Source organism: Rhodofomes roseus, assembly GCF_022264815.1.
Source record: "Rhodofomes roseus strain CIRM-BRFM 1785 chromosome Unknown C8Q71scaffold_45, whole genome shotgun sequence".
NCBI classification, from domain to species: domain Eukaryota; kingdom Fungi; phylum Basidiomycota; class Agaricomycetes; order Polyporales; family Fomitopsidaceae; genus Rhodofomes; species Rhodofomes roseus.
The window spans coordinates 109,502-132,204 of record NW_025953001.1 but is presented as its reverse complement, the minus strand read 5'-3'; the positions used below and the strand labels follow the sequence as shown (position 1 = coordinate 132,204).

General features: G+C 55.0%; 8 protein-coding genes across 8 annotated transcripts; 5 read left to right on the top strand and 3 right to left on the bottom strand.

The window, feature by feature from the left end:
* Positions 1-3: 3 nt before the first annotated feature.
* On the top strand, positions 4-3,247 carry C8Q71DRAFT_792238 (ubiquitinyl hydrolase). The gene is made up of 13 exons (XM_047925402.1): positions 4-142; positions 215-318; positions 372-521; positions 574-868; positions 921-1,109; positions 1,166-1,284; positions 1,332-1,441; positions 1,492-2,151; positions 2,214-2,299; positions 2,353-2,448; positions 2,505-2,657; positions 2,708-2,835; positions 2,896-3,247. Exons 2-13 carry the CDS (start codon positions 220-222, stop codon positions 3,226-3,228), a joined length of 2,418 nt encoding a protein of 805 aa, XP_047772530.1. The 5' UTR covers positions 4-142; positions 215-219; the 3' UTR covers positions 3,229-3,247.
* A 69-nt stretch (positions 3,248-3,316) lies between these two features.
* C8Q71DRAFT_452853 (uncharacterized protein) lies at positions 3,317-4,941 on the bottom strand. The gene is made up of 2 exons (XM_047918639.1): positions 4,770-4,941; positions 3,317-4,711 (listed from the first exon to the last, which is right to left on the bottom strand). Exons 1-2 carry the CDS (start codon positions 4,789-4,791, stop codon positions 3,405-3,407), a joined length of 1,329 nt encoding a protein of 442 aa, XP_047772529.1. The 5' UTR covers positions 4,792-4,941; the 3' UTR covers positions 3,317-3,404.
* Positions 4,942-6,131: 1,190 nt separating this feature from the next.
* C8Q71DRAFT_792233 (uncharacterized protein) lies at positions 6,132-7,770 on the bottom strand. The gene is made up of 7 exons (XM_047925401.1): positions 7,724-7,770; positions 7,250-7,678; positions 7,034-7,198; positions 6,795-6,983; positions 6,575-6,741; positions 6,439-6,514; positions 6,132-6,218 (listed from the first exon to the last, which is right to left on the bottom strand). The coding sequence occupies exons 2-6, from the start codon at positions 7,535-7,537 to the stop codon at positions 6,442-6,444; spliced, it is 882 nt and encodes a 293-aa protein (XP_047772528.1). The 5' UTR covers positions 7,538-7,678; positions 7,724-7,770; the 3' UTR covers positions 6,132-6,218; positions 6,439-6,441.
* A 2,409-nt stretch (positions 7,771-10,179) lies between these two features.
* Positions 10,180-13,211, top strand: C8Q71DRAFT_718895 (uncharacterized protein; the record flags this gene model as incomplete). Its single annotated transcript, XM_047921259.1, has 4 exons — positions 10,180-10,683; positions 10,736-11,026; positions 11,076-12,780; positions 12,850-13,211. 4 exons carry the CDS (start codon positions 10,180-10,182, stop codon positions 13,209-13,211), a joined length of 2,862 nt encoding a protein of 953 aa, XP_047772527.1.
* Positions 13,212-13,337: 126 nt separating this feature from the next.
* On the bottom strand, positions 13,338-14,497 carry C8Q71DRAFT_844230 (uncharacterized protein; the record flags this gene model as incomplete). The annotated part of the gene is made up of 2 exons (XM_047926586.1): positions 14,249-14,497; positions 13,338-14,191 (listed from the first exon to the last, which is right to left on the bottom strand). Exons 1-2 carry the CDS (start codon positions 14,289-14,291, stop codon positions 13,338-13,340), a joined length of 897 nt encoding a protein of 298 aa, XP_047772526.1. The 5' UTR covers positions 14,292-14,497.
* Positions 14,498-14,798: 301 nt separating this feature from the next.
* C8Q71DRAFT_863650 (uncharacterized protein) lies at positions 14,799-16,207 on the top strand (the record flags this gene model as incomplete). The annotated part of the gene is made up of 2 exons (XM_047928204.1): positions 14,799-14,838; positions 14,892-16,207. The coding sequence occupies 2 exons, from the start codon at positions 14,799-14,801 to the stop codon at positions 16,205-16,207; spliced, it is 1,356 nt and encodes a 451-aa protein (XP_047772525.1).
* Positions 16,208-16,310: 103 nt separating this feature from the next.
* C8Q71DRAFT_452776 (uncharacterized protein) lies at positions 16,311-18,002 on the top strand. Its single transcript, XM_047918638.1, has 2 exons — positions 16,311-16,429; positions 16,483-18,002. The coding sequence occupies exons 1-2, from the start codon at positions 16,414-16,416 to the stop codon at positions 17,799-17,801; spliced, it is 1,335 nt and encodes a 444-aa protein (XP_047772524.1). The 5' UTR covers positions 16,311-16,413; the 3' UTR covers positions 17,802-18,002.
* A 2,556-nt stretch (positions 18,003-20,558) lies between these two features.
* Positions 20,559-22,309, top strand: C8Q71DRAFT_452667 (nucleosome assembly protein). Its single transcript, XM_047918637.1, has 5 exons — positions 20,559-21,007; positions 21,063-21,555; positions 21,614-21,786; positions 21,856-21,978; positions 22,043-22,309. Exons 1-5 carry the CDS (start codon positions 20,666-20,668, stop codon positions 22,148-22,150), a joined length of 1,239 nt encoding a protein of 412 aa, XP_047772523.1. The 5' UTR covers positions 20,559-20,665; the 3' UTR covers positions 22,151-22,309.
* The last annotated feature ends 394 nt before the right edge of the window (positions 22,310-22,703 follow it).

Genomic DNA, 22,703 nt, shown 5'->3' with positions numbered 1-22,703 from the left:
GTCCTCTCTTCGACCTGTCGCGTTCGGCTGTGAGTCCTGTCCTCCACAGTTACTTGCTGGCTCATCGACCGACGCAATTCGCCGTGGCTAGTCGCATTGATATTTGAGATCTAACAGAGCAGCAATTGAGTGTCACAAACAGGTGCGATCTCTCCGACTCGAGGCATATTCGCGGGAAGCTCAGGTATTATATCGCGCCAACTCCTCCGGTCAGTCGAAATGGCTTGCAGTCACATTCGCGAGATTGCCGGACTTCAGTCTCCAAGGCTCTCTCAGTCTGTACACAGGGAAGAATGTACGCAGTGCTTCGACAACCAGGTGGCGTATGCGACCCGTCTCCAGAGGTCGGGTGAACTCAATCGAGGCGTTAGGATCATCCACTGGGAGTCGATGTTTGCTTGACGTGCTTTAACGGAGGATGTCTTGGCCAAGACAGACATCATGCTCGAACGCATGTCGAAAAGACCGGCCACTCCTTCACGCTGAATGTCAAGAGGAAGTTGAAGCCCTCTGCGAACCGTGTATGCCGAGACATATGACATACCTATGCGCGCTACTGACATCTATGTTTAGGCTGATGAAGAGGAACCTCCAACGAAGATGAAGAAGCTCGCCATTGTCGAGGACCGCGAAGAGGACAAGTACGAGCACAAGACCGTCCTCAAGTGCTGGAAGTGCGATCCCGTGAACGGGCTTGAAATTCCTGACGCGATGGCTGACCCGCATGTCAAGTCATTGAGCGATGGTGTTATGCAGTCCCTCTCATCTGCAAGGCAGTCCGAGGTCAAGGCCTGGGAGGAAGAGATTACTCCTTGCGAGCATACCTTGACGCTACAGCAGCAGGCGACTGGGCCGATTCTTGCATCAGGTGAGAGGCACTGACTCCATGGGAGTGATGCTTTCCGACTCACTTCTCACAGGACTGGCACATTGTTCCAAATGCGACCTCAAGGAGAACTTGTGGCTATGCTTGACATGTGGTACCTTCGGTTGCGGCCGTCAGCAGTTTGGTGGTATTGGAGGCAACGGTCACGGTCTGCAGCACTATGAAGAGACGAAGCATCCTGTTAGTGTCAAGCTTGGTACAATCACGCCCGAGGGCAGTGCAGGTCAGTTCTACAGGCGGCCGTATCGACCACGCAGCATTGACCCTATAGCCTGCTAGATATTTACTGCTATACCTGTAACGATGCCAAGACAGACCCAGAGTTGGCAGTGCATCTCTCGACATTCGGCATTAATGTCCAGACGCAGACAAAGACAGAAAAGTCAATGACCGAGCTGGTGCGTAGTCCGCGTCGCCATGCTAAGTGACGCTGACACCGTTACAGCAAATCGAACACAACCTCAAATTTGACTTTTCACTCACAGATGAATCGGGCAAGGCTCTCGAGCCTGTCTTCGGACCTGGACTCACTGGTCTGTCCAACCTTGGCAACAGGCATGTCACCATGCCCTACCTTCTGCATCCGTTAATTAACATCCGTGCAGCTGTTACATGGCGTCTGTCGTACAAACGCTCTTCTCTCTACCCGCTTTCCAACAGCGGTACTACCCTTCTGCCACCCAGCACTGGGCCACCTGCACGGAATCGCTTCCAGCCAGCTGCGTCGACTGTCAGATGCACAAACTTGCGGACGGCCTGCTTTCGGGGCGCTACTCGCACCCACGACCAACCACCACTGGTGCGCCCGAACCCAAGGCAACGAACCCGCTCGCGCACGACTCGCCCACCCCTGTCTTCCAGGAGGGCGTGCGCCCGAGCGGGTTCAAGGCGCTCATCGGGAAGGGCCACGAGGAGTTCAGCACGATGCGGCAGCAGGACTCGGAGGAGTTCCTCACGCACCTGCTCACTGTCCTCCGGCGACACTCAAAGAGGGCGGGTGGCACGCAGGGTGCAGAGCCAACTGAGTTGTTCGCGTTGGGCATGGAGCAGCGTCTGCAGTGCGGCGAGTGCAAGCGGGTGCGGTACCGCGTAGATGAGATAGACGTTGTGAGCGTACCAGTGCCGGCGCGCGAGAAGGGGAAGGACGTGGAGGGGAAGACCCTGTACGCGGACACCCAGCTCTCCGAGTGCTTGGACATCCTCACGGGGCCGGAGGCGCTCGAGTACACCTGCCCGGCGTGCCAGAAGAGCGTAATTGCGACGAAGTGCGTTTGGCTGCGGATTCCTTTGTGTTTGGGGGTATGACGTCTGACGGACGCTGTTGCAGGCGATCGCGGTTCGCGACCTTCCCGCAAGTCCTCATCGTCCACGCGAAGAAGTTCCAGCTCGTCAATTGGGTGCCGTCGAAGCTCGGTGGGTTTTGACTCATGTTGCGCGGACCCTTTTCACTTGCTAATCTTGTCTAGACATCCCATTGAATGTCTCCGACGAGCTGCAGCTCGATAACTATCTTGGGCGGGGACTGCAGCCTGGGGAAGTCGAACTGCCCAACGATCAGCAAGGTAGGTCGATACCTTTTTGGCACCCTACGTATAAGGGTTCATCGATGTTCTCCCAGCTTCCGCCCTTCCGCAGTTCAATGAAGCGGCGATGGCCCAGCTGGAAGGAATGGGGTTCCCGGCCGTGCGGTGTCAGAAAGCACTCATCGCCACCGGTAATAGCGACGCGGAGGCCGCCATGGAATGGCTCTTCCAGCACATGGAAGATCCGGGTGAGATCGCCCCCCGGGGATAACGCGAGCGATGCTGACGCGTAGGACAGATATCGATGCACCAATCCAAGCTCCGGGAACTGGAAGTTCTGCTCCCGAGCCGCCGCAGGAGCAAATAAGCATGCTCGCCGAGATGGGCTTCACTCAAGCCCAGGCCCGCAAGGCCCTGAGGGAAACGGTGCGTGTAATCTCATTCAGGATCTGACCCCAGAGGATGGCACCCTGATATATCCCGTAGGGCGGGAACGCCGAGCGGGCTGTGGAATGGCTCTTCTCCCACCCTGATGACAATGGCGAAGACGCACCGAGCACTTCGGCGGGGCCGTCGAAGACGGCCAGTCCAGGAGGCTCGGCGGAGTTGCCGGCGAAATACAAGCTCAAGGCATTCATCTCGCACAAGGGCCCGTCCGTCCATTCTGGGCACTACGTTGCGCACATCCGGGTGAAGGACGAGCAAACCGGCGGAGAGAACTGGGTCCTGTTCAACGATGAGAAGGTGGTCAAGGCTGATGCTGAAAGCGTACGCGAGCTGAAGAAGCTGGCGTACTTGTACGTGTACGAGCGTGTGTAGAATGGGTCGGATGCAAATATACTGTATTATCACTCATTACATGTTGTGCTACCTTTTCACCGAAGGACTGCGACTTGGCCGGGCTCATGCAGACCGATGCGAATGGACACCAGTTCCTGAGTACGTGCATCGGCTCGGACACCCAAAGCCCCTGTCGTATGATGAGCTGATGCCTGTCACACCGTCCCATTCTGAGACAGTGCACGAGCCTCATCCATCGCGGTGTTCAAGATCCAGTCGATGTCCATAGCCCAGTACCTCCACCCTTGTGTCACCAAGTGGTCTACGCGCCGCCTGAACCTCGCTCTGCGGTCCGTATAGAGCGCCGCCAGCTCCGGATCGAATTTCCGCAGAGCGTCCCTAAATCTCTTACGCAGATGCGTTTCCTCGATTGATAACCTCCAAAATGACGTGTCCTCAAAGAGCGTGCCGGGCGGTATTGCGAATACGTCAGCAGGATCGGGAGGCCATGCGTGATGTGTAAGTTCCTCGGGATACTGAGCTGCTATATCGCGGGGAACGACGATGGCGTCGTCCCAGTCGACGATTCCTTCGATGCGCGTGCGGTCCGCCGAAAACAACACGTTCCGCCAGAATGCGAAATCTACGTGCATCAGCGCAACTCCAGGAGCTGCCGAACCTTTGCCCAAGTCCATGAGTGGATCGAGAGAGGAGGCGATATTGACGAGCTCTCGTAGAGTATCGAGGCACTGCACGAACAAGTGTTTCTCATCATCATCTGGAGGGATATTGGCGATGGAATGGCGTGCGGCATCGAGGTGGTAGTGCCAGTGCTCGGCGATAGTGGTGGGCCCGCATCGCGTCTCCATCGACGGGTCGAGTAATGTGGTAGAGTCGTGAGCATATCGTGGGATCATAGGTATAATGCGGAACGTGCGTTGAGGCGCACTACGTCCCTGCCACATCCAAGATGACGTGCTCGGGCCATCAGCCATGATACTTCCTAGCGCATTGAAAGGGACGGGCGCGGCCATTTTGGCCCATTGTTCGGCCAATAAATCGACGATAATGCCCTTGCTCGTATTCGGCATGTTGAGCCACTCCAGATGGGCAATCGACGTGCCCTTGCAGAATTCGGCCAGTGTGTAAGGCACATCTGCCGGATTCGCACTACTGGGCTGCGCAGAGAGGATTCGGGGAACAGGGACGTCTGGTCTGTATAAAGCCATGAACTCCAGTGTCGCGGTGTAGGACTTGAGCCGGATAGGGTCGCGAGCTGCTGCGGATTGAGGAAGTGGAACTCTCGCAATGAGGGAAGTCGAGCCGAATTCGATGAGGAAAACCTTGTTGTATGCACCGTGTGCAAGAATACGGATGCCGTTGGGAGCTGCTGTCTTGTGAAGTCGAAGGGCAGCACGCGCGGCCTCGATGAGGTGTTCGACGTTAAGGCCACATATAACACTGTAACCATCGCGAAAAGCGGAGTTGAGGGCCGCCTCGGAGGGTGCAACGTATGTCAGAACTGCGATGGGTATATAAGTTACTTCTGCTCCTCTATGTCATGGAATAGCATTACACACCTCGTTCGCCTGTGGACATCATGTCCGATGAACCTCCTACACTCGAAGTGCCGCCAACGATGGCGTGCCAGCCTTGCTCGGATGTTTCGCGTGAGCGTCTTGATTTCGTTCTTCGTTCAAGTTGTGTGTTGTTGAATGCGTTCACGTGCACTAGGCTTGAAACAGATTGGCCGTGCATCATTTGGAGCCGAAACTCGTGCCCGTGCGCATCCGCACTCCGGCACTCAGTACTCAGTACTCAGTACTCAGCTGCTGCCTCGCGGTAGATAGTGAACGTGGATGAGGCGGTCGCGGCGCGGGGGCCGGGCGCGCCAGTTCTCGCGGTTCGGACGTATGGACGTTCAAACGTTCACTTGTACATTTTTGCGCGATGCTCGACTGATTCTCCTCTGCTGCTGAGGCGGGCCGCAAATATTGAGTCAAGCGAGTCAGAGCAGGCTAGCCGGGTTCATGCAGACCGATGCGAATGGACACCAGTTCTCATTCCATTGATACCTGTCACACCGTCCCATTGTGAGACAGTGCACGAGCCTCATCCATCGCTTTGTCCAAGATCCAGTCTGTGTGAAAAGCCCAGTACCTCCACCCTCGCGCCAGCAAATGGTCTACGCGCCGCCTGAACCTCGCTCTGCGGTCCGTATAGAGCGCCGCCAGCTCCGGATCGAATTTCCGCAGAGTGTCCCTAAATCTCTTCCGCAGATGCGTTTCCTCGATTGAATACTCCCACAACGACGTGTCCTCAAAGAGCGTGCCGGGCGGTATTGCGAACACGTCAGCAGGATCGGGATGCCATCCGTAATGTGTAAGTTCCTCGGGATACTGAGCTGCTATATCGCGGGGAACGACGATGGCGTCGTCCCAGTCGACGATTCCTTCGATGCGCGTGCGGTCTGCCGAAAACAACACGTTCCGCCAGAAGGCGAAATCTACGTGCAGCAGTGCAACTTTAGGAGCTGCCGAGTTTTTGCCCAAGTCCATGAGTGGATCGAGAGAGGAGGCGATATTGACGAGCTCTCGTAGAGTATCGACGCACTGCATGAACACGGGTTTCTCTTCAAAACCTTTAAGAGGGATCTTGGCGACATCAGGAAAAATACCTCCGATGAATGAGCAAGAACGTCGTGTTATTCCATGATATTGAGAGTAACAATGATCATACATTCTGTTCTCGTACAACCGAGAATTACCCAGCCCCACTGGGTTCATCTGTGAATGCTCGATATTACCTGTAATTATGAGGCATTCACTCGACATACTCATGCATCGATCAGCATGTTCTACAGTATACCATGAACATTTCACAGTATATTGTGAACATTCACAACAATACAGCATCTTACTTTTGTTCGCGCAGACTACTGAGGAGAACATTACGTGCATTGCACTGCATTCAAACGGTAGTACTAGTAGAGGCCAATCCAGTGTCCGAGATCATAACGAAAGCAATAGCTGATAAGCGGAGAGAACAATAGCAACGAGATGAGCGAACGATACCAACTGATAGCAATGCAACGAAGGAACATTAGGAACTGATAGCTACGCGACGAAGGAACAATAGCAACCGGTGATAGTAACAAGCTGAGAGAACGATAGTGATGAGTCGAGGAGACGATTGTAAGGGATTACGAGTGGCTACGAGTAAAGATACCTGAACAGCGAGACTACTGACATTCTACTCATCTGGGATACCAGCCCAATCAATGGCTTCACCATTGTTCGCGCCCGGATGCATCGCATGCCCCGTTCTAAACAGAGATATCAGCTTGACTCGATTACGAGTGATACGTCAAAAGCAAACGACGCACGTCGCAGCCACGAAGAGGCTGTGCATCACACGGTGGTATCGCTTGGGCCGTGCTCGCCGGAAGTCGGTGAGACGCACCAGGTGCGCGCGATAGGCAGATGAACTTGTGGCGTTGAAGTCGGTCGGTTTGATGAGGTTGAGATTGTGATCAGAAATCACCGACTCGACCTGAGGGATAGAATGAAGATGAAAAGAAACCGTGTGATATATACTAGACGTACCGCTGTCATCGCCAAAGACAGCATCTCCGCCGGGATCTCGAGCTCGGAAGGAGCATCTTCCATCGAGGATTTGAATTGATTGCTGTTCTGCAACCCCACATGGTGATATTGCTGCTGTGTGAAGAAGGCGGCGCGCAGTGCCTCCTGGATAGCGGTGTTCTCGTATGGTGCTCGGCGATCAAAGCCGTTCTACACAAAAAATGTCAAAATCAAATTGAACCATGCACGCGCCATCTTACCGTCGCAGACCATGGGTAGATATAATTCATATCCTGCAAGAGGCTCCCGCTGCTAGGAGATGGCGAGCTGCCACGAGTAACCCGGCCGAGGTCGTAAGCATAGTTGACTGGAGGCGTGACTGCTCGCTTGACTGCTGATCGAAAGAGGCTCAGACGATGAGCGACCTACGACAAAGGCATCAGTACACAACAGGATAAGAAGAAGACGGTACTAACGTAGTTGGTAAGCGGCTTGGTGTAGTCATCATGCGATCCGCGTTCGAGACGATCTGCAATGTCGAAGTCGTCATCATACCCTAGCATTTCAGCTGCTCGGATGAGAGCCGTCAACGCGACTGCGTCCAGCCCGGCTTTCTCCATCACAGTATGCTTGGAGGTCACGAAGTCGAGGTCAGGAGCATTGCTGATCGAGTAAGAAGAACCAAAGACCATGATACAGTCGCCGATCGCATAGGAGTGATGGATGACCTTCTGAATCACTGAGCTCTGGGGTTTGATGTCCATCGTCACGCTTTGGTGCCTACGAATCACTTTGATCTGTGTTCGTGGAAGCCAAGGGATAGCGTCTTGGTCGCTGTTGTCCACCGCACGCCCTGCCGGGGCATGGGACTTGCCCCTTGTGGTCGACGGTTGGATGGAAGGAGCCTGCACATCGTCAATATATGACAAGTCATACTAATCTGAGCTTACCTCCTGCGCCAGCTTGGCTCGCTGCTTCTCCGTCAGCTGCACGATTACAATTAGAAAACACTCATAGGATCATTGCGGAATTGAGCACACCTGTCGCGGAGCCTTAGTGGCGGCATGGACGATCTTCACGTCGTCCAGTTCATCTTCACTCTCCGCAGAAGATCGGCCCCTACGTGCGACAGCATAGACACTTGCCTGGTCTGCGTCGACGTGATCTTGATCATCGTCCTCTTGCTCAGGCTGCAGATCGACCATGTCATAGTCGTCGTAGTCCGTGGCTGGCGGTCCGCTGTGCTGCGAGCTTGCTATGCTCGACGAGCGGGATGTTCTCGATCGACGGCTAGGAGGTCGTACGAAGCCGCTGTGCTCGGGGCTTGTTTCATCAACCGCGGCCGAATCAGATCCTGTTCCAAACATTCAAGCAATGTGAGTGCATATTAATTAGCGTGCTCACCTGGTGCGTAGAAGGTAACACGCTATGATGTCCGAGGCCGGGTAAGTCGTCGCTGCAGTGAACCATACTCCAGTGCGTACCTCAGCTTCGAAGTCCTCACACGCTTCACGGCCCTCATATTCATCCCCGTCGACCTCGGCATCCTCACTCACTCGGGACTCCTCTTCTCCGTCATCGTCAAAGAGATTCTCGACCGCCTTCGTTTGGGTCTGGGTTGCCTGAGGTGCGCCTTTTCGCAACCTTGGTGGCGGCGGCGGCGGCGGTGGCAGCAGCTGAAGGCCATCAGAATCAGAATCACTGTTGATATCGGGGGCTGCATAGGCTCTGCCTGCCGATGATGAGGGGATCAAGAGTACGTCCACGCATTATTGAGAGTGAGCTGAGGCGTACCTTTGTTGGACTTGGGTAGTTGCGTCCCAGAGGAGCCAACCTTGGCCTTCTTCGGACGATGCTCCATGCTCTTGTCACCCGGTGATACCCTTGTGGCGGTAATTGCTACGGTAGGTTTGCCGGTATTGGTGTCCATGGCTTTTGTCGCCACTGAGTCTGCCCGCCTCCGCTTCCCTTGGGTTACTTGCGCGCGTTCACCATGATTGGCGTGGGTATCTCCTGCTGAAAACGGAAGTTGAACGTGACTGTAAACCCAGTATGGTCGTTCGTGCACTCAGGAGGTAGCCTACCATTAACAGACGTCGCAGTACCACTGGAAGTCAAAACAGTACGAGGTTTCTTGATCATACCGGCCCATGCTGTGCGCGAGACATGCTTACTGTCAGCGACAACAGCGGATTACAACGACATCGAGATATGCACCTTTAGGAGCGGCCTGAGATGCTGCCCGTGTCGGTCGACCTGCTGTAAAGAGTAGCAAGGTGAGTGTTGAATATGGAATAGTCAGTTGGGTGCTTACACGGTGTAATGACAGCTTGTTCTGAGTCATCTTCGCCCCGAGAATTGTTCGTGAGACCTTGCAACAACCTCGTCTTCCGTTGACCAATCTGGCGCTGACTATTGGATGGCATTTCATCCGTGTTGCGCTCAGATATCGACTGCGACATGGCACGCCAACAAGACCCGGACGGTCTGGGAGGAGAAATGCATGTGGTGTCAGAGCAGACACAGAGACGTTCGATGTGAGTCACAGTCCTAAAACAGACAGCCGGGGCAATATATACTCACCTATTGCCCACACTCTCACCAGGACTTCAGCTTTGCTTTGGCCAGAGCTAAGGGCAGGGGAGTACGGTGATGGCACCTGGGCTGAGTAACGACGTACGATCCGTTATTCAATAAGTGATTGACCGAAAACTGATAGTTAGATGAAAGGGAGCAATTGGAACGCAGGATGAGGAACGTCGACTTGGGAGGTTTGCTGGCAGAGGCGTGTGATGCAGTGCACGCGTGCTCGGCAAGTGCAGAGACTGCGTGACCAAGGCGCGTAATACCTACCTCATTCTCACCTGAACATCGATCTAAGGCAATCGTCTCCGCTGTGCAGCTCGCTGACTTCTACTCTCCCCTCCTTTGCACGTCATTCTCTGTGCCTACTGGTAAGCAACAGTCTGGTCATGCGTACCGAAAGGCAGCTTGATTACTGACACATCTCCAGTCGTTTATTGTACATACCGCCTCTATTGCTATGAAATACATCTGCAGCGGCTGTACCGCTTCGTTCGACCAACACGGCTACTATCTTCAACACCTACGAAAAAGTCAACTACTTGCCTGTAAGGCAGCTCTTCGAGAGCACGAGGAGTCGATGCGGCAGCCTACCCGTCTGGCTGCTCATCGGCGAGCCTCACGCTCACGCTCCAAAGGCCGTTCCCACTCTGCTGACGCCGAAGCCAACGCAGCCACTTCCGCAGGAGATGCTGACGTGGAGGACCCGGCTGCAGGAGATGTCGAGGTGGATGATGACCCGGTACCGTTCGAGGGTGATTTCTTCGGCGAGGCAGATGCGTATGGTGCCGACGACCTTCCGTTTGGCGCTGAACGCATGGATATGGATCCCGACTCCTATGAGCCTGCCGAGGAGTCGAGCGACGATGAAGGGTCTGATGATGAGGCCGTTGGCCGTGATATCGCTCAACCCATCCCTGAACAGGAACGAGATGGCCGCCGCCTTGATCCACCGCCTGCAGGCCCAATCTCTGAGTCGAATGACCAGCCAATTGCCGACAACGTCCACGATGAGGCTTCTGACCAGAACACGGCACCTGGACAGCAACCGAAGGGTGGTCCCCCTGGTGGGATAACGTCGGCACAACACGAGCAAGTCCGTGACGCACCTGTACACGTTGTCCCCTTTGGAGGGGATGCAGGAGTGCCTACACGGCCAGGTCAAGGGCCGCGCTCTGCCTACACGTCCTACGCTCATGAGGTCGATCCTGACGCGAAGAATCCATACGCACCCTTTGCGTCGCGCATAGACTGGGAGATCGCTCGGTGGGCGAAGCTTCGTGGGTCGGGATCGACCGCGTTCACAGATCTGCTCGCAATTCCGGAGGTACGTCAACTCATTCAGTGTTCATAGTACTATCACTCACTATGATGTTAAGGTACGCGATCTACTGAAGTTGTCGTTCAAGAATAGCGAGGAGCTGAACAAGATCATTGATGAGAAGCTGCCGAACCGCCGTCCAGAATTCCGCTGCTTTGAAGCATGTGTGGGCGGCGAGCGATTCGAGATGTTCTGCCGCGACATCCTCGAATGCATCCTTGCGCTTTGGGGCGATCCTGAGCATGCGGCAATCCTCTGTATCACGCCGGAGCGCCATTATGCTGATGCTGACCAAACACTACGGCTCTATCATGATCTCCACACGGGGAAATGGTGGTGGGCTACCCAGGTACGTCATATGATCTGTCACTTCAATACAATGCTAAGCTATCAAGTAGACTCGGCTCGAAGCAGAGAAACCGGGCGCGACCATCATCCCTGTCATCATCTCGTCTGACAAGACCCAACTGACCCAGTTCCGGAACAAGACCGCGTACCCGGTCTACCTGACCATCGGCAACCTGCCGAAGGAGATACGTCGCAAGCCCTCGCACCGCGGGCAGATACTCCTTGCTTACCTGCCAACAAGCCGCCTCGAACACATCACAAACAAGGCCGCTCGTAGGCGAACACTTGCGAACATCTTTCACGCGTGCATGTCGATGGTTGTCGAGCCTCTGCGAAAGGCTGGGATTGACGGCATCTCCATGACGAGTGGTGACGGCGTAGAGCGTCGATGCCATCCCATCCTAGCCGTCTACGTCGGGGACTACCCCGAGCAGGTTCTCGTGACGGGAACCTATACCGGCGACTGCCCGATCTGCCAGTGCCCTCATGACGCGCTCGGGTCTTACCCATGTACTGCAGGATATCGCGACATCGAGGCTACGTTTGACGCTTTCAGCAAATTCGGGACTGCCGACTACAATAAAGCGTGCGATGCTGCGGGTATCAAGCCGATCCAGCATCCATTCTGGGAACACTTACCCTACGTCAATATCTATCGTGCCATCACTCCTGATTTGCTTCACCAGCTCTATCAGGGGATCATTAAGCACGTTCTGGTCTGGATTACGAGCATTGTAGGAAAGGACGAGGTCGACGCTCGGGTTCGGCGGCTGCCGCCAAACCATAGCATCCGGATTTTCCACAAAGGGATCACCGGTCTCTCGCGGGTCACCGGTACCGAGCACAGGCAAATGGCGAAATTTCTACTCGCACTTCTTGTCGACGTGCGGATACCTGGTGGCGAGCCGGCTCGAACCGATCTCGTTGCCGCGACAAAGGCACTCCTTGACTTCATCTACATGGCTCAGTACTCGGTTCATTCAGAAACCACCCTCCTAGCACTCGAGGAGTCCCTGGCCACCTTCCACTCGAAGAAGGACATCTTCGTCCGCCTCGGTGCACGTGATCATTTCGATTTCCCCAAGCTTCACTCAATGGTTCACTACGTCCGTGCAATCAGGCTTTATGGTACCACAGATAACTACAATACCGAGTCTACGGAGCGCCTGCATATCGACTTTGCGAAGGAGGCCTACCGTGCGACTAATCATAAAGACGAATTTCCGCAGATGACCAAGTGGCTCGAACGGCGTGAGAAGGTACTACAGCACGCTAACTATGTCGAATGGCGCCTTCTACAGGCTCAGCGCGGACACCAAGACGTTATCGCTGCACGACAGGAGATCCGCTGGCGACCACCAGATATGGCATGTCCACTTCATCACGTCATGACGAAGTATCCGAGCCGTAAAGCGGTTCCTCTCGCGGACATTGTATCACCGCAAGGTTATGGTGCGACGTTCTTCACGGCAGCGTTTGCTCGGTTTGTGGTTGAGCTGAACAACCCCCATCTGACACGGAACGAAGTCGAAGCGAGAGCTGCGCAGATGCGAATTCCATTCACGGCTCTTCCTGTCTTCCACAAGATTAAATTCCGGAACGTCGAGCAGCATGGGAAAGAGACACTCGACTCTATCCATGCACGGCCGCGACAGGTGGGACGTAACACCGAGGTACTTATCCCTGCACGGTTTGACACGGCCCTTGTATGTGTGTCTGGCGAGAGTGAGCCTGCAATGGCCCGGGAACAACATGGTCTTTCTGGTACGTGTCGCTGGTTGTTCATCTGGTATGTGATTGGACTGATTATGGTCACATATGTAGGTATGCGAGTGGGCCGCATTCGAGTGGTCTTCTCAATTCCAGACAGAGTAATACCTTTCCTTTTCCCTCCGGCAATGCCACGTCGTAACGTGCCGCGTCATCTCGTCTACGTCGAGTGGCTTTCCAAATTTGCAGACGCCCCGGACCGACAATATCAAATGTACAAGATCAGATCACTACAAGGACCTAATCAGCTAGGTTCGATCGTACCACTGTCGTTGATACAACGTAGTGTTCATCTCAACCCGAAGTGGGGAGGTCCAGTTCCAGTACATTGGACCAGCGAGAACGTCCTGGACGAGTGTGCAGTGTTTTACTTGAATCATTACCAAAGCCCACATAGCTTCTACAATTTGTATTAATATTACTCTTTCCGTACGGGAATTGATGCCAATTGTGAATTCAAAACCTGATGCGATCATTGGTGTGAACGGCCACTACATTACTTGGTACTCAGAGACAATTAGGGTTATACATGAGACTCCGCGCTAATACGGAGAATGTTGTGAATGGCTGCCAGAATGGGTACGAACTGTAAGTATTCGCAGTAATAACGTGGATCTTGTGGATGTTGCACTGTTGGTGCCAATTCTGAGGGGGGGATTTTCCTGATGGATAGCATGGCCTGCGACATCGAGGGTATAGTGCCATTGCTCAGCGATAGTGGTGGGCCCGCATCGCGTCTCCATCGACGGGTCGAGTAACGTGGTAGAGTCGTAAGGAAATCGTGGGATCATAGGTATGATGCGGAACGTGTGTTGTGGCGTACTGTGTCCCTGCCACATCCAAGATGATGTGCTCGGGCCATCGGCCATGATACTTCCTAGCGCGTTGAAAGGGACAGGCGCGGCAATTTTGGCCCATTGTTCGGCCAATAAATCGACGATCATGCCCTTGCTCGTATTCGGCATTTTGTGCCACTCTAGATGAGCAATCGACGTGCCCTTGCAGTATTCGGATAGTATGTAGGGCACACCTGCCGGATTCGCACGACTGGGCTGAGTAGAGAGGATTTGAGGGATAGGGATGTCTGGTCTGTATGAAGTCATGAACTCCAGTGTCGCGGCGTAGGACTTGAGCCGGATGGGGTCGCGAGCTGCTGCGGATTGAGGAAGTGGAACTCTCGCAACGAGGGAGGCCGAGCCGAATTCGATGAGGAAAACCTTGTTGTATGCACCATGTGCAAGAATACGGATGCCGTTGGGAGCTGCTGTCTTGTGAAGGCGAAGGGCAGCACGCGCGGCGTCGATGAGGCGTTCGACGTTAACGCCACATATAACACTGTAACCATCGCGGAAAGCGGCATTGACTACCTCCTCAGAGGGCGCGACATAGTTGAGGACTATATTGTACATCACGTTTTACCATTATGCAGCCGCCTTGATGAAGGACCACGCACCTCGCTCGGGGCCTGTGGAAGGCATATGGTCACCGCGCTCCATTCGCCATTTGCTTACTCCGCTTGTGAACTTTGAAGGCTATCACTCGAGCAGCAAATACACTGAGCAGTTGTCAAGAGTTCAATAAGAAGAATCGTGCTATAACGGGGTCGAGACGCTCTGTGCAGGATGAGTATCAGAGTAACTCAGGCTCCGGAGTAGTATGTATGTAGCTAGCCTCAGGCTGGCTGTCATGCATGTCATGTTCCGCGATCGAGTTCAAGATCTCGATCCTAGGCGGGACAGTCACAGTGTCACTGGCAGTTTGGTCACGGTAAGTACTAATTTGAAGTACTGCGCAAGTACTGCGTGTCGAGCTCACATTCATAATAGTCTCTCACAACATTCTTGTTTCCTAAATAACCTCAGGCTACGAATACTCTGTATGACCACAGAGAGTCGTGTGAGTGCATTCCCGCATTCGCAGGCGATGGGCGATACAGTCACCAGATGACAACAGTAAGCAATCGCAACCTATTCCCGATCAACTCGACGTTATTCCATTCCAGCATGGACTCGGACGCCGTCGCCGAAATTCAAATGTCTTCCGGTGATTAAGAAGTTCTTCTTCGTATAATGGATGCTCATAATACAAGTTGATAGCTCGTATACCATCCGAGGCGGCTCTCAACGAGTCCTATAGACCGGGATATACGCGACTCTGCCCCGTTGACGTTCCTCGCCTCGTAGATGTGGCGCGTGCCGCCCTTCGACTAGATCCATCCACCATTCCCACTGGTCTACGTATCCTTGCTGCTGTTGTATTCAACAAGGTGTTCTTCATGCAATTCGGCTCCATCGCTGTGATTGCGCGAGTCCCATTCAACACACCGGCAGCGCACGACCCAGTCCGGCTCAGATCCCAGATCGCTACGTTGGACTTCCTCAGCATCCACAAACCGACTGTCCCTGTACCGAAAGTCCTCGCCGCTTCACCGGATAGCCAGAGTCCGCCGTGCGCGCCGTACGTCATAGCGGAGTTCTGCAAAGGGACACCCTTGACGATTCAAGAGTGGTATAGGGACATGTCGGCCGCGAGCCGTGACAGAGCCATCGACCTGCTTGCCGACATGTGGGTCAAGATTACTGCTCCACTACCTTTCAAGGCGATCGGCAGCATCATTCGCCGTACTGTGGATCCCCACAGCGCTATGTCGAGAATGGGTGGCGCGGCGGAATCGCCTGCCTTTCACATCATGCCCATGATTCCGCAGTTCCCAAAGAAATGGACTGAACTGGTCGACCCATCGGCGGAGACACGTGCTGGTCCTAGGAGCATTGCCGAACACTGGGCCGCGCGGATGAAAGAACAACGCGACGATATAGTGGCGACATTCCCAGATGAAGACCATTCTGTCCTCGTATGCGACAACGTAGGCTCTAAACATACGTTGGGGAAACTCTGGCAATGCGTTCGAGCCATGCAGGAGCTCACCGACATAGCTGTCTCTCTGGACCCCCTGGCTCATGCGCCCGCAATGGCACTCATGCACGCGGACTATTCGTGCTGGAGGAATATACTCTTCTCACCAGACCGCGCGCGCATAGAAGGCGTCATTGACTGGGACGATGCTATCGTCGTTCCGCGCGATCTCGCTGCTCTATACCCCGAAGAACTGACGCATCACACTCGTGGCTGGCGCGTTGATCCGCCGGACGTATTCGCCATCCCGCCGGGGACGCTGTACGAGGATGAGGGTCTATGGGAGACGGCCATCGAGGAGACGAAGCAGAGGCGGATGTTCAGAAAGGCTGTGGGAAGGCGGGACCCTCAGCTGGCAGAACTTTACACGGACCGCCGGGCCAGGCTGAGAAGAAGAGTGGACATTCTTCTTCGTGATGGATGGTATGCTTGGCTGTCGCGCAACGACTGGGTGCTGGGACAGGGCCTCGAGGAGGCACGTGCACTGGCTAGTTGAGGTGGATAATGAATGGGACGGACTATAGAGAATCTGTATCTCTTTTTCGACGAACGGGTTCTGCTGGATCCCGTACAAGAGTTTCCTTACTGTGGGAAATGAAGGAACGGATGTTTTACTACGTGATCAACGTTGCAAACGTTAACCGCATCTCCTGAGCCTGAGCTTCTGAGCACTACTCCGAGTCATCCAGCGCGAAACGTGAAATGCCCCCGTATTCCGGTGATTGTATGAGTTCTTTGTCATGAACGTATGCTCACCGTACATGTTGTCAGCTCCTAAGCCGTCTGAGGCGGCTCTCAACGCGTCGTATAGACAGGGATACACACGACTCTGCCCCGTTGATGTTCCTCGCCTCGTAGATGTGGCGCGTGCCGCCCTTCGACTACACCCATCCACCATACCCGTGACTGGTCTCCGTATACTTGGTGCTGGTGTTTTCAACAAGGTTTTCTTCATGCAATTCGGCTCTATTGCTGTAATTGCCCGAGTCCCATTCAACACACCGGCCCGGGCAGCGCGCGACCCAGTCCGGCTCATATCCCAGATCGCTACGTTGGACTTCCTCAGCATCCACATACCGACTGTCCCTGTACCGAAAGTCCTCGCTGCTTCACCCGATAGCCAGAATCCGCCATGCGCGCCGTATGTCATAGCGGAGTTTTGCAAAGGGACACCCTTGACGATTCAAGAGTGGTATACGGACATGTCGGTGACGAGCCGTGGCAGAGCCATCGACCTGCTTGCCGAAATGTGGGTCAAAATTACTGCTCCAGTACCTTTCAAGACCATCGGCAGCATCATGCGCGGTATGTCGAGAAAGGATGGCGCGGGGGATTCGCCTGTTTTTCGCATCATGCCCATGATTCCGCAATACCCCCAGGAATGGACTGCACTGCTCGATCCATCGACGGAGACACGTCCTGGTCCCAGGAGCATTGCTAATCACTGGGCCGCGCGGATGAAAGAACAATGCGACGATATAATGGCGACATTCCCAGATCAAGACCATTCTGTCCTCATAGTGGACGGGTGTGCCAGAGGCTCTCAACATACGTTGGGGAAACTCTGGCAATGCGTACGAGCCATGCAGGAGCTCACCGACATAGCTGTTTTTCTGGACCCCCTGGCTCATGCGCCCGCGATGGCACTCATGCACGCGGACTATTCGTGCTGGAGGAATATACTCTTCTCAGCAGACCGCACGCGCATAGAAGGCGTCGTTGACTGGGACGATGCTATCGTCATTCCGCGCGATCTCGCAGCTCTATACCCCGAAGAGCTGACGCATGAGGCTGGCAGCTGGCGCGTTGATCCGCCGGACGTATTCGCCATCCCACCGGGGACGCTGTACGAGGATGAGGGCCTATGGGAGACGGCCATCGAGGAGACGAAGCAGAGACGGATGTTCAGAGAGGCTGTGGGAAGGCGGGACCCACAGCTGGCGGGACTTTACACGGATCGCCGGGCAAGGCTGAGAAGAAGAGTGGACATTCTTGTTCGTGATGGATGGTCTGCTTGGCTGGAGCAAGACAAATGGGTGCTGGGACAGGGTCTCGAGGAGGCGCGTGCTTTGGCTAGAAGTGGAGGGTGAATGGGAAGGTCTATAAACGTATCTCTTGCTCGACGATTTGGTTCTGCTGAACCCTGTATATGAGTTTCTTGCCATTACGCACTAGTGGTTCAAGATATGATCGTTATGAAGTTTTGAATGTACTCTTCACTAGGCGGCGTTCTCTGCAAGCGTTGATTTTCCTCTGTTGAACAGTCATACGCCTGTTTTATAACACGCTACATAAGCACCGCGGAAGCGGCTACCGTTACACGTTATCCGCTAGTCCGTGGCCCGATGAAGGCGTCGCGGTGTGGCGCGACCCCTTCATCCACAGACTAGCGGGTAACGGTATGTGTATAATAGTAGTAACGTTCACTTCGAGCCAGCGATTCGGCGAGCTGCGCGAGGAGACGAACGCCAAGATTCCGCCGGCGATGACGGTGAAGCGTTGTTCGCGACGTGTCAGCATTGTGCAGAAATGGTCGAGTGTCTTTGCGTGTTGAAGAGGTAAGTCAAACGGCGCTGAGCAATGTCATGCTCAATGCGCGTGTCCCTGAACACCCTCCATACTCAGGCGTAGAACTCTGCCGTACACTGTCTCATGCCAAAACTATTTGACGCAAACCAGAGGGTATATAAGTATGGTCAAGAAACGACGAAAGCGATTCGTCGTGTCACCCGATCTAACATGCATCCCTGCACGAGGCCTTACTCCACCTTCTACGTACGGCACCGGTGCGTCCAAATCCAAATCCAGACTCAACGTCGATGCCTTGCGAGCATGCGGACTACGGAGGCATGCAACTAAGGAATTAGCCTCTCCGAACATGGAGTTCCTCGATCTCCCTGTCATGTTTCCCAAAAGAAGGTTTCCGCGAGCTGCATCTGATGCATCCTCGCCCGATACCACATACATTCGCGTTCCTGTAAGCCTCAGCAAAGTAGAAGACCGCGGTGTAGTCATGTATTCAAAGTCCAGAAGGCCCGATTGCCAGCAGCGTACACAACAGCGGGTACAGCACTCGGCTCCAGGCGTTTCACAGAGACAGAGATGTCTGTCAGCACCGGTGAGCGAGCCAGAGGTACGCAAGGATCGTCGCTCCTATCTCTTTTGAGGCGATACGATCGGTGGCGACACCTCGGGTGTGTAATGATGATATGCGCGTAGAAGGCGCGTGCGTGGCGTGCGCGAGGTTTGCAGGTCATGCCCGTAGCCCGCCATTGTCCAAGACTGGTTAATTCGGCCACGAAAGTGCGGGACGGACCTCGGAGTCTCGTCAAACACCACCAGCGACGTGAAACCCTGACGTCGTTGCCCGACGGCCAGATTTGGGCCAGATGTTCATACCTCCATCGTCGAGGTGTCCAGCCGAGCTGTCCCGTCTGCGCGAGGAGCCCGGGGACATCATCGCGGCCTTGCTTCCGCAGCGACACGTGCCAATGCTGGTAATCATGTACAGGGACTCGTCATGCTGGCGAGACGTAGTCTTCTTCGCGGACTGCACGCACAGAGGCAGTGTCGTCGTTCCTCACGATCCACTTAGTTGCCCCGGGAAGCTCGTGGGACACGGCGCTTGCCGAGTGGTCGCCCAGCCGCCTAGGATGCTGCTTGAGAGACTAACGGTCTCCTGGAGGAGGAAACCACGGCACTACTGTGCAGGCGGTTGTCGGGTTCAGATAGGCAATACTTAGCGAAGAGTGACTCGCAACCGGTGGTACTGCATATTGGGCGGCGAAAGAGACACCGGAGGAGAGTTTCTTGTTTGAATTTCGTCGGGGCGAGTGAGTGAGGGTTGGCTGAGCGTGTAAATGAGCAGACTAACTAACCGGTCATGTGCACTGCTCAACCCGCGAGACACATTGTGTCGACTTCGTTTGGAGCATGTATTTTTGGTCGCTTCCTCGCAGTTGCTGTCGTACGCTTGCATGCTTCGCAATGACCGAGGAGCGTTGCGGCGAGAAAATCGATGGTCGGCATCTACACGTGTCAATTCAGTTCCTCGTAACTTAGTTGTGCACCCATGCGCACCAATACATAGCGCGTCGACGAATGCGAAGCTGCCGGTGAGTCAAACAAATGAAATACGGCATCATGAACTGTCATCGTGATCCCTGTCAATGTGGTGCCATGCAGACGTGTATTGAAGGACTTCGCCGCTGCGCACGAAGACGCAGCGTGTACGAGGCACGAGTGGGAGCCAGGACCATCTGACACAACGATTCCGTCAGGCAGGACGTAGACATCCATCCCAATTGCGATATGATGGTGCAGGTTCGACGACAGTAATTGAGGCGCTGTAAGCTTGCAGCGCTACGCCCGGCCTCCTCTGGACACTCCGCAGCGGGACATCGGCCGATCATAAAGGGGTGGGGCGGTCGTGGACGAAGGACGCAGCCGTGCGAGAGAAGCGAGATGCAGGACATCTACTCGCCAGCTGTGCGTGAAGTCGGTGTTCTAGGATTGATTCTCACCATTCGACGACCGCCTGCAAGAGACGGGTCAGCTACAGCCTGCCTGAGAGTGGGTGGGAGGTAGCCGTGAAATTGCAGACTCATGTCGCATTGGTCCGCCCGTGCACTCGGGGCACTGCGCGCATGTCGGGATTACGGTGTGCAGACATTCATGTCGCGAGAAAGCGGCAACAAACTTGCGGCGAAAACACACAGACTCGCGCGATTGTACGTGTACTGTGGCGGGTAGGAGGTTGTGGAATGGGAGGGGGCAGCCCTTGGCCCAGTGGACTGAGCCTCGAACGCGTCGCGGAGGTAAAGGCATGGATTAGAAGAATTGAAACTCCGCAGTGGTGGCTTTGGCCGGTTTTTTCGGTGCCGTCTTTATCCAAGTCCGGGCCTGCCTGTCCTCTCCCTCCCCACTCGCCCTACTCCTGTCTCTCCTCCCAGCCATGTCCTCCCACATCAACATCAGCCAGGTCGACCCCACCGCACCCACCCCCCAAAACACCCCCCTCAGCCACGCCCCCATCGCACAGGGCCTCTCCCGCCCGACCGTCCCGGACATCAGCGAGGACAACGAGCCGGAGGAGGAGGAGGAGCTGGGCATCCACCATGCCATGCAGGGCCTCGTCAGCGCGAAGCTCGCCACCCTCATCGGCAAGAGCTCCGGCTACGTCGAGAGCCTCCCGGAGAACGTCCGCAAGAGCGTCGAGGCGCTCAAGGGCGTCCAGGTGAAGCAGGTCGAGCTGCAGAACCAGTACAAGCGCGAGTGCCTCGAGCTTGAGAAAAAGGTGCGCCTTCCCATCGCGCATCCCGCGTCGCGTGCGCTGACCCGCGTGCGTGCAGTACCACGAGATGCAAAAACCGCTGTTCGAGCGTCGATTCAAGATCCTTACCGGAGCCGAGGAGGCCACCATGGAGGAGGTCGAGGCAGGCGAGAAGGAGTGGGCTAAGGAGGACGAGGACTACTCGCCCCTCGGCGCGGAAGCGACCTACCCGTCCGTCGCCATCCCCGAGTTCTGGCTCACCGCGCTCCGCAACCACGTCGGCCTGTCGGAGATCATCACAGATCGCGACGCCGAGGCACTCAAGCACCTCGTCGACATCCACCTCGAGTACCTCCCGACGACGGACCCCAAGCCTGGCTTCAAGCTCATCTTCGTGTTCACGCCGAACGACTTCTTCGAGAACGAGCTGCTCGAGAAGACGTATCTCTACCAGGAGGAGGTCGGCTACACGGGCGATTTCATGTACGATCATGCGATTGGCACGGCGATCAAGTGGAAAGAGGACAAGGACCTCACGAAGGAGTTTGAGATCAAGAAGCAGAGGAACAAGAGTGCGTCGCTCGACCTTGGCTAATGCGCATGCGCGAATGGCTGACGATCACTGATCAGACACGAACCGGACGCGTCTAGTACGGAAGGCGAAGCCGACGGAGTCGTTCTTCAACTTCTTCGCGCCCCCGCAGCCACCGAGCGAGGAGGACGACATTGATGGCGAGGAGCTCGAGGAGATCGAGGAAAAACTGGAGATGGACTACCAGATCGGCGAGGATATCAAGGAGAAGGTCAGTCTGTGCCCGAGATCGAGATCGCCCTGCTCATGTGAAGGTCGCTCATTGCTTCGATTGCGCTAGATCATCCCCCGCGCGATCGACTACTTCACCGGCCGCGCGCTCGAGTTCGAGGACTTCGAGGACGACGATGAGTTTGAGGACATCGAAACCGAGGAAGACGATGAGGACCACTTTGACGACGAGGTACGCGTGCCCGCTGCTCACCGCCCGGGAAGGTCGCCAGACTGAATCAAAGGACTGATGACAGGACTCGGACTCGGACGATGCGTCGCCCGCACAACGGCGGCGCATGCCCGCGAAGGGCGGCGCAGGCGCGAACCAGAACGTGAATCCGGAGGAATGCAAGCAGCAGTGATCCTGCGCGCGTCGTCGGTGGAATGGAGCTCTCATGTTCTCGGTGTCTCCCTTGCCTCGTCATTGTCGGTTGTCGGTTGTCGGCTGTTGGAAGGTATGCAATCTGGTAGGTCATCAATCGTGTTACTGTTGTTGTTCAATCATACATACGTGCGCCTGCGAAAACGTAATTTTGTCATGTTTGTATTCATTATTCACGCGCTCCCTCATTCCAATCCCGTGTTCTCATCCTGTCTGCGTATGTTGCGCCTTGGTGTGTCTCAATGAAAGAGGATTCAGAGTCTCATCAGGCGCATCGTGCGCCCTCTCATTCTCATAGATGCGAAGCATCATGCATCATGGGAGGATGTCGTCCATTACAAGAGCTGAATGTGTTTCGGGACCATGGGGCGAGCAGAACTTGAAGAGATTGGATGTCTATTTCGAGACAGGTCCGAGACACGACCCTGAGTTCGCAGCGACTGCTGATCGCAACTACTTGGGTGGGCATGCCTCAATTATTGCTTGCTACTTGTAGTACTTGCATCGCATCATATATGCCTGTCTGCACGGTA

Bases quoted from the DNA above. Each gene is read 5' to 3' on its own strand.
- C8Q71DRAFT_452667 (XM_047918637.1), top strand. From the start codon at position 20,666: ATGTCCTCCCACATCAACATCAGCCAGGTCGACCCCACCGCACCCACC. The intron at 21,008-21,062 runs GTGCGCCTTCCC...GCGTGCGTGCAG, and splicing joins GCCTCGAGCTTGAGAAAAAG to TACCACGAGATGCAAAAACC. The intron at 21,556-21,613 runs GTGCGTCGCTCG...ATCACTGATCAG, and splicing joins CAAGAAGCAGAGGAACAAGA to ACACGAACCGGACGCGTCTA.
- C8Q71DRAFT_792238 (XM_047925402.1), top strand. From the start codon at position 220: ATGGCTTGCAGTCACATTCGCGAGATTGCCGGACTTCAGTCTCCAAGG. The intron at 869-920 runs GTGAGAGGCACT...CACTTCTCACAG, and splicing joins TGGGCCGATTCTTGCATCAG to GACTGGCACATTGTTCCAAA. The intron at 2,152-2,213 runs GTGCGTTTGGCT...ACGCTGTTGCAG, and splicing joins AAGAGCGTAATTGCGACGAA to GCGATCGCGGTTCGCGACCT.
- C8Q71DRAFT_452853 (XM_047918639.1), bottom strand. From the start codon at position 4,791: ATGATGTCCACAGGCGAACGAG. The intron at 4,712-4,769 runs GTGTGTAATGCT...TACCCATCGCAG, and splicing joins GATGTCCACAGGCGAACGAG to TTCTGACATACGTTGCACCC.
- C8Q71DRAFT_792233 (XM_047925401.1), bottom strand. From the start codon at position 7,537: ATGGACATCAAACCCCAGAGCTCAGTGATTCAGAAGGTCATCCATCAC. The intron at 7,199-7,249 runs GTTAGTACCGTC...CCTTTGTCGTAG, and splicing joins CCAAGCCGCTTACCAACTAC to GTCGCTCATCGTCTGAGCCT. The intron at 6,515-6,574 runs GTGCGTCGTTTG...ATCTCTGTTTAG, and splicing joins AGCCTCTTCGTGGCTGCGAC to AACGGGGCATGCGATGCATC.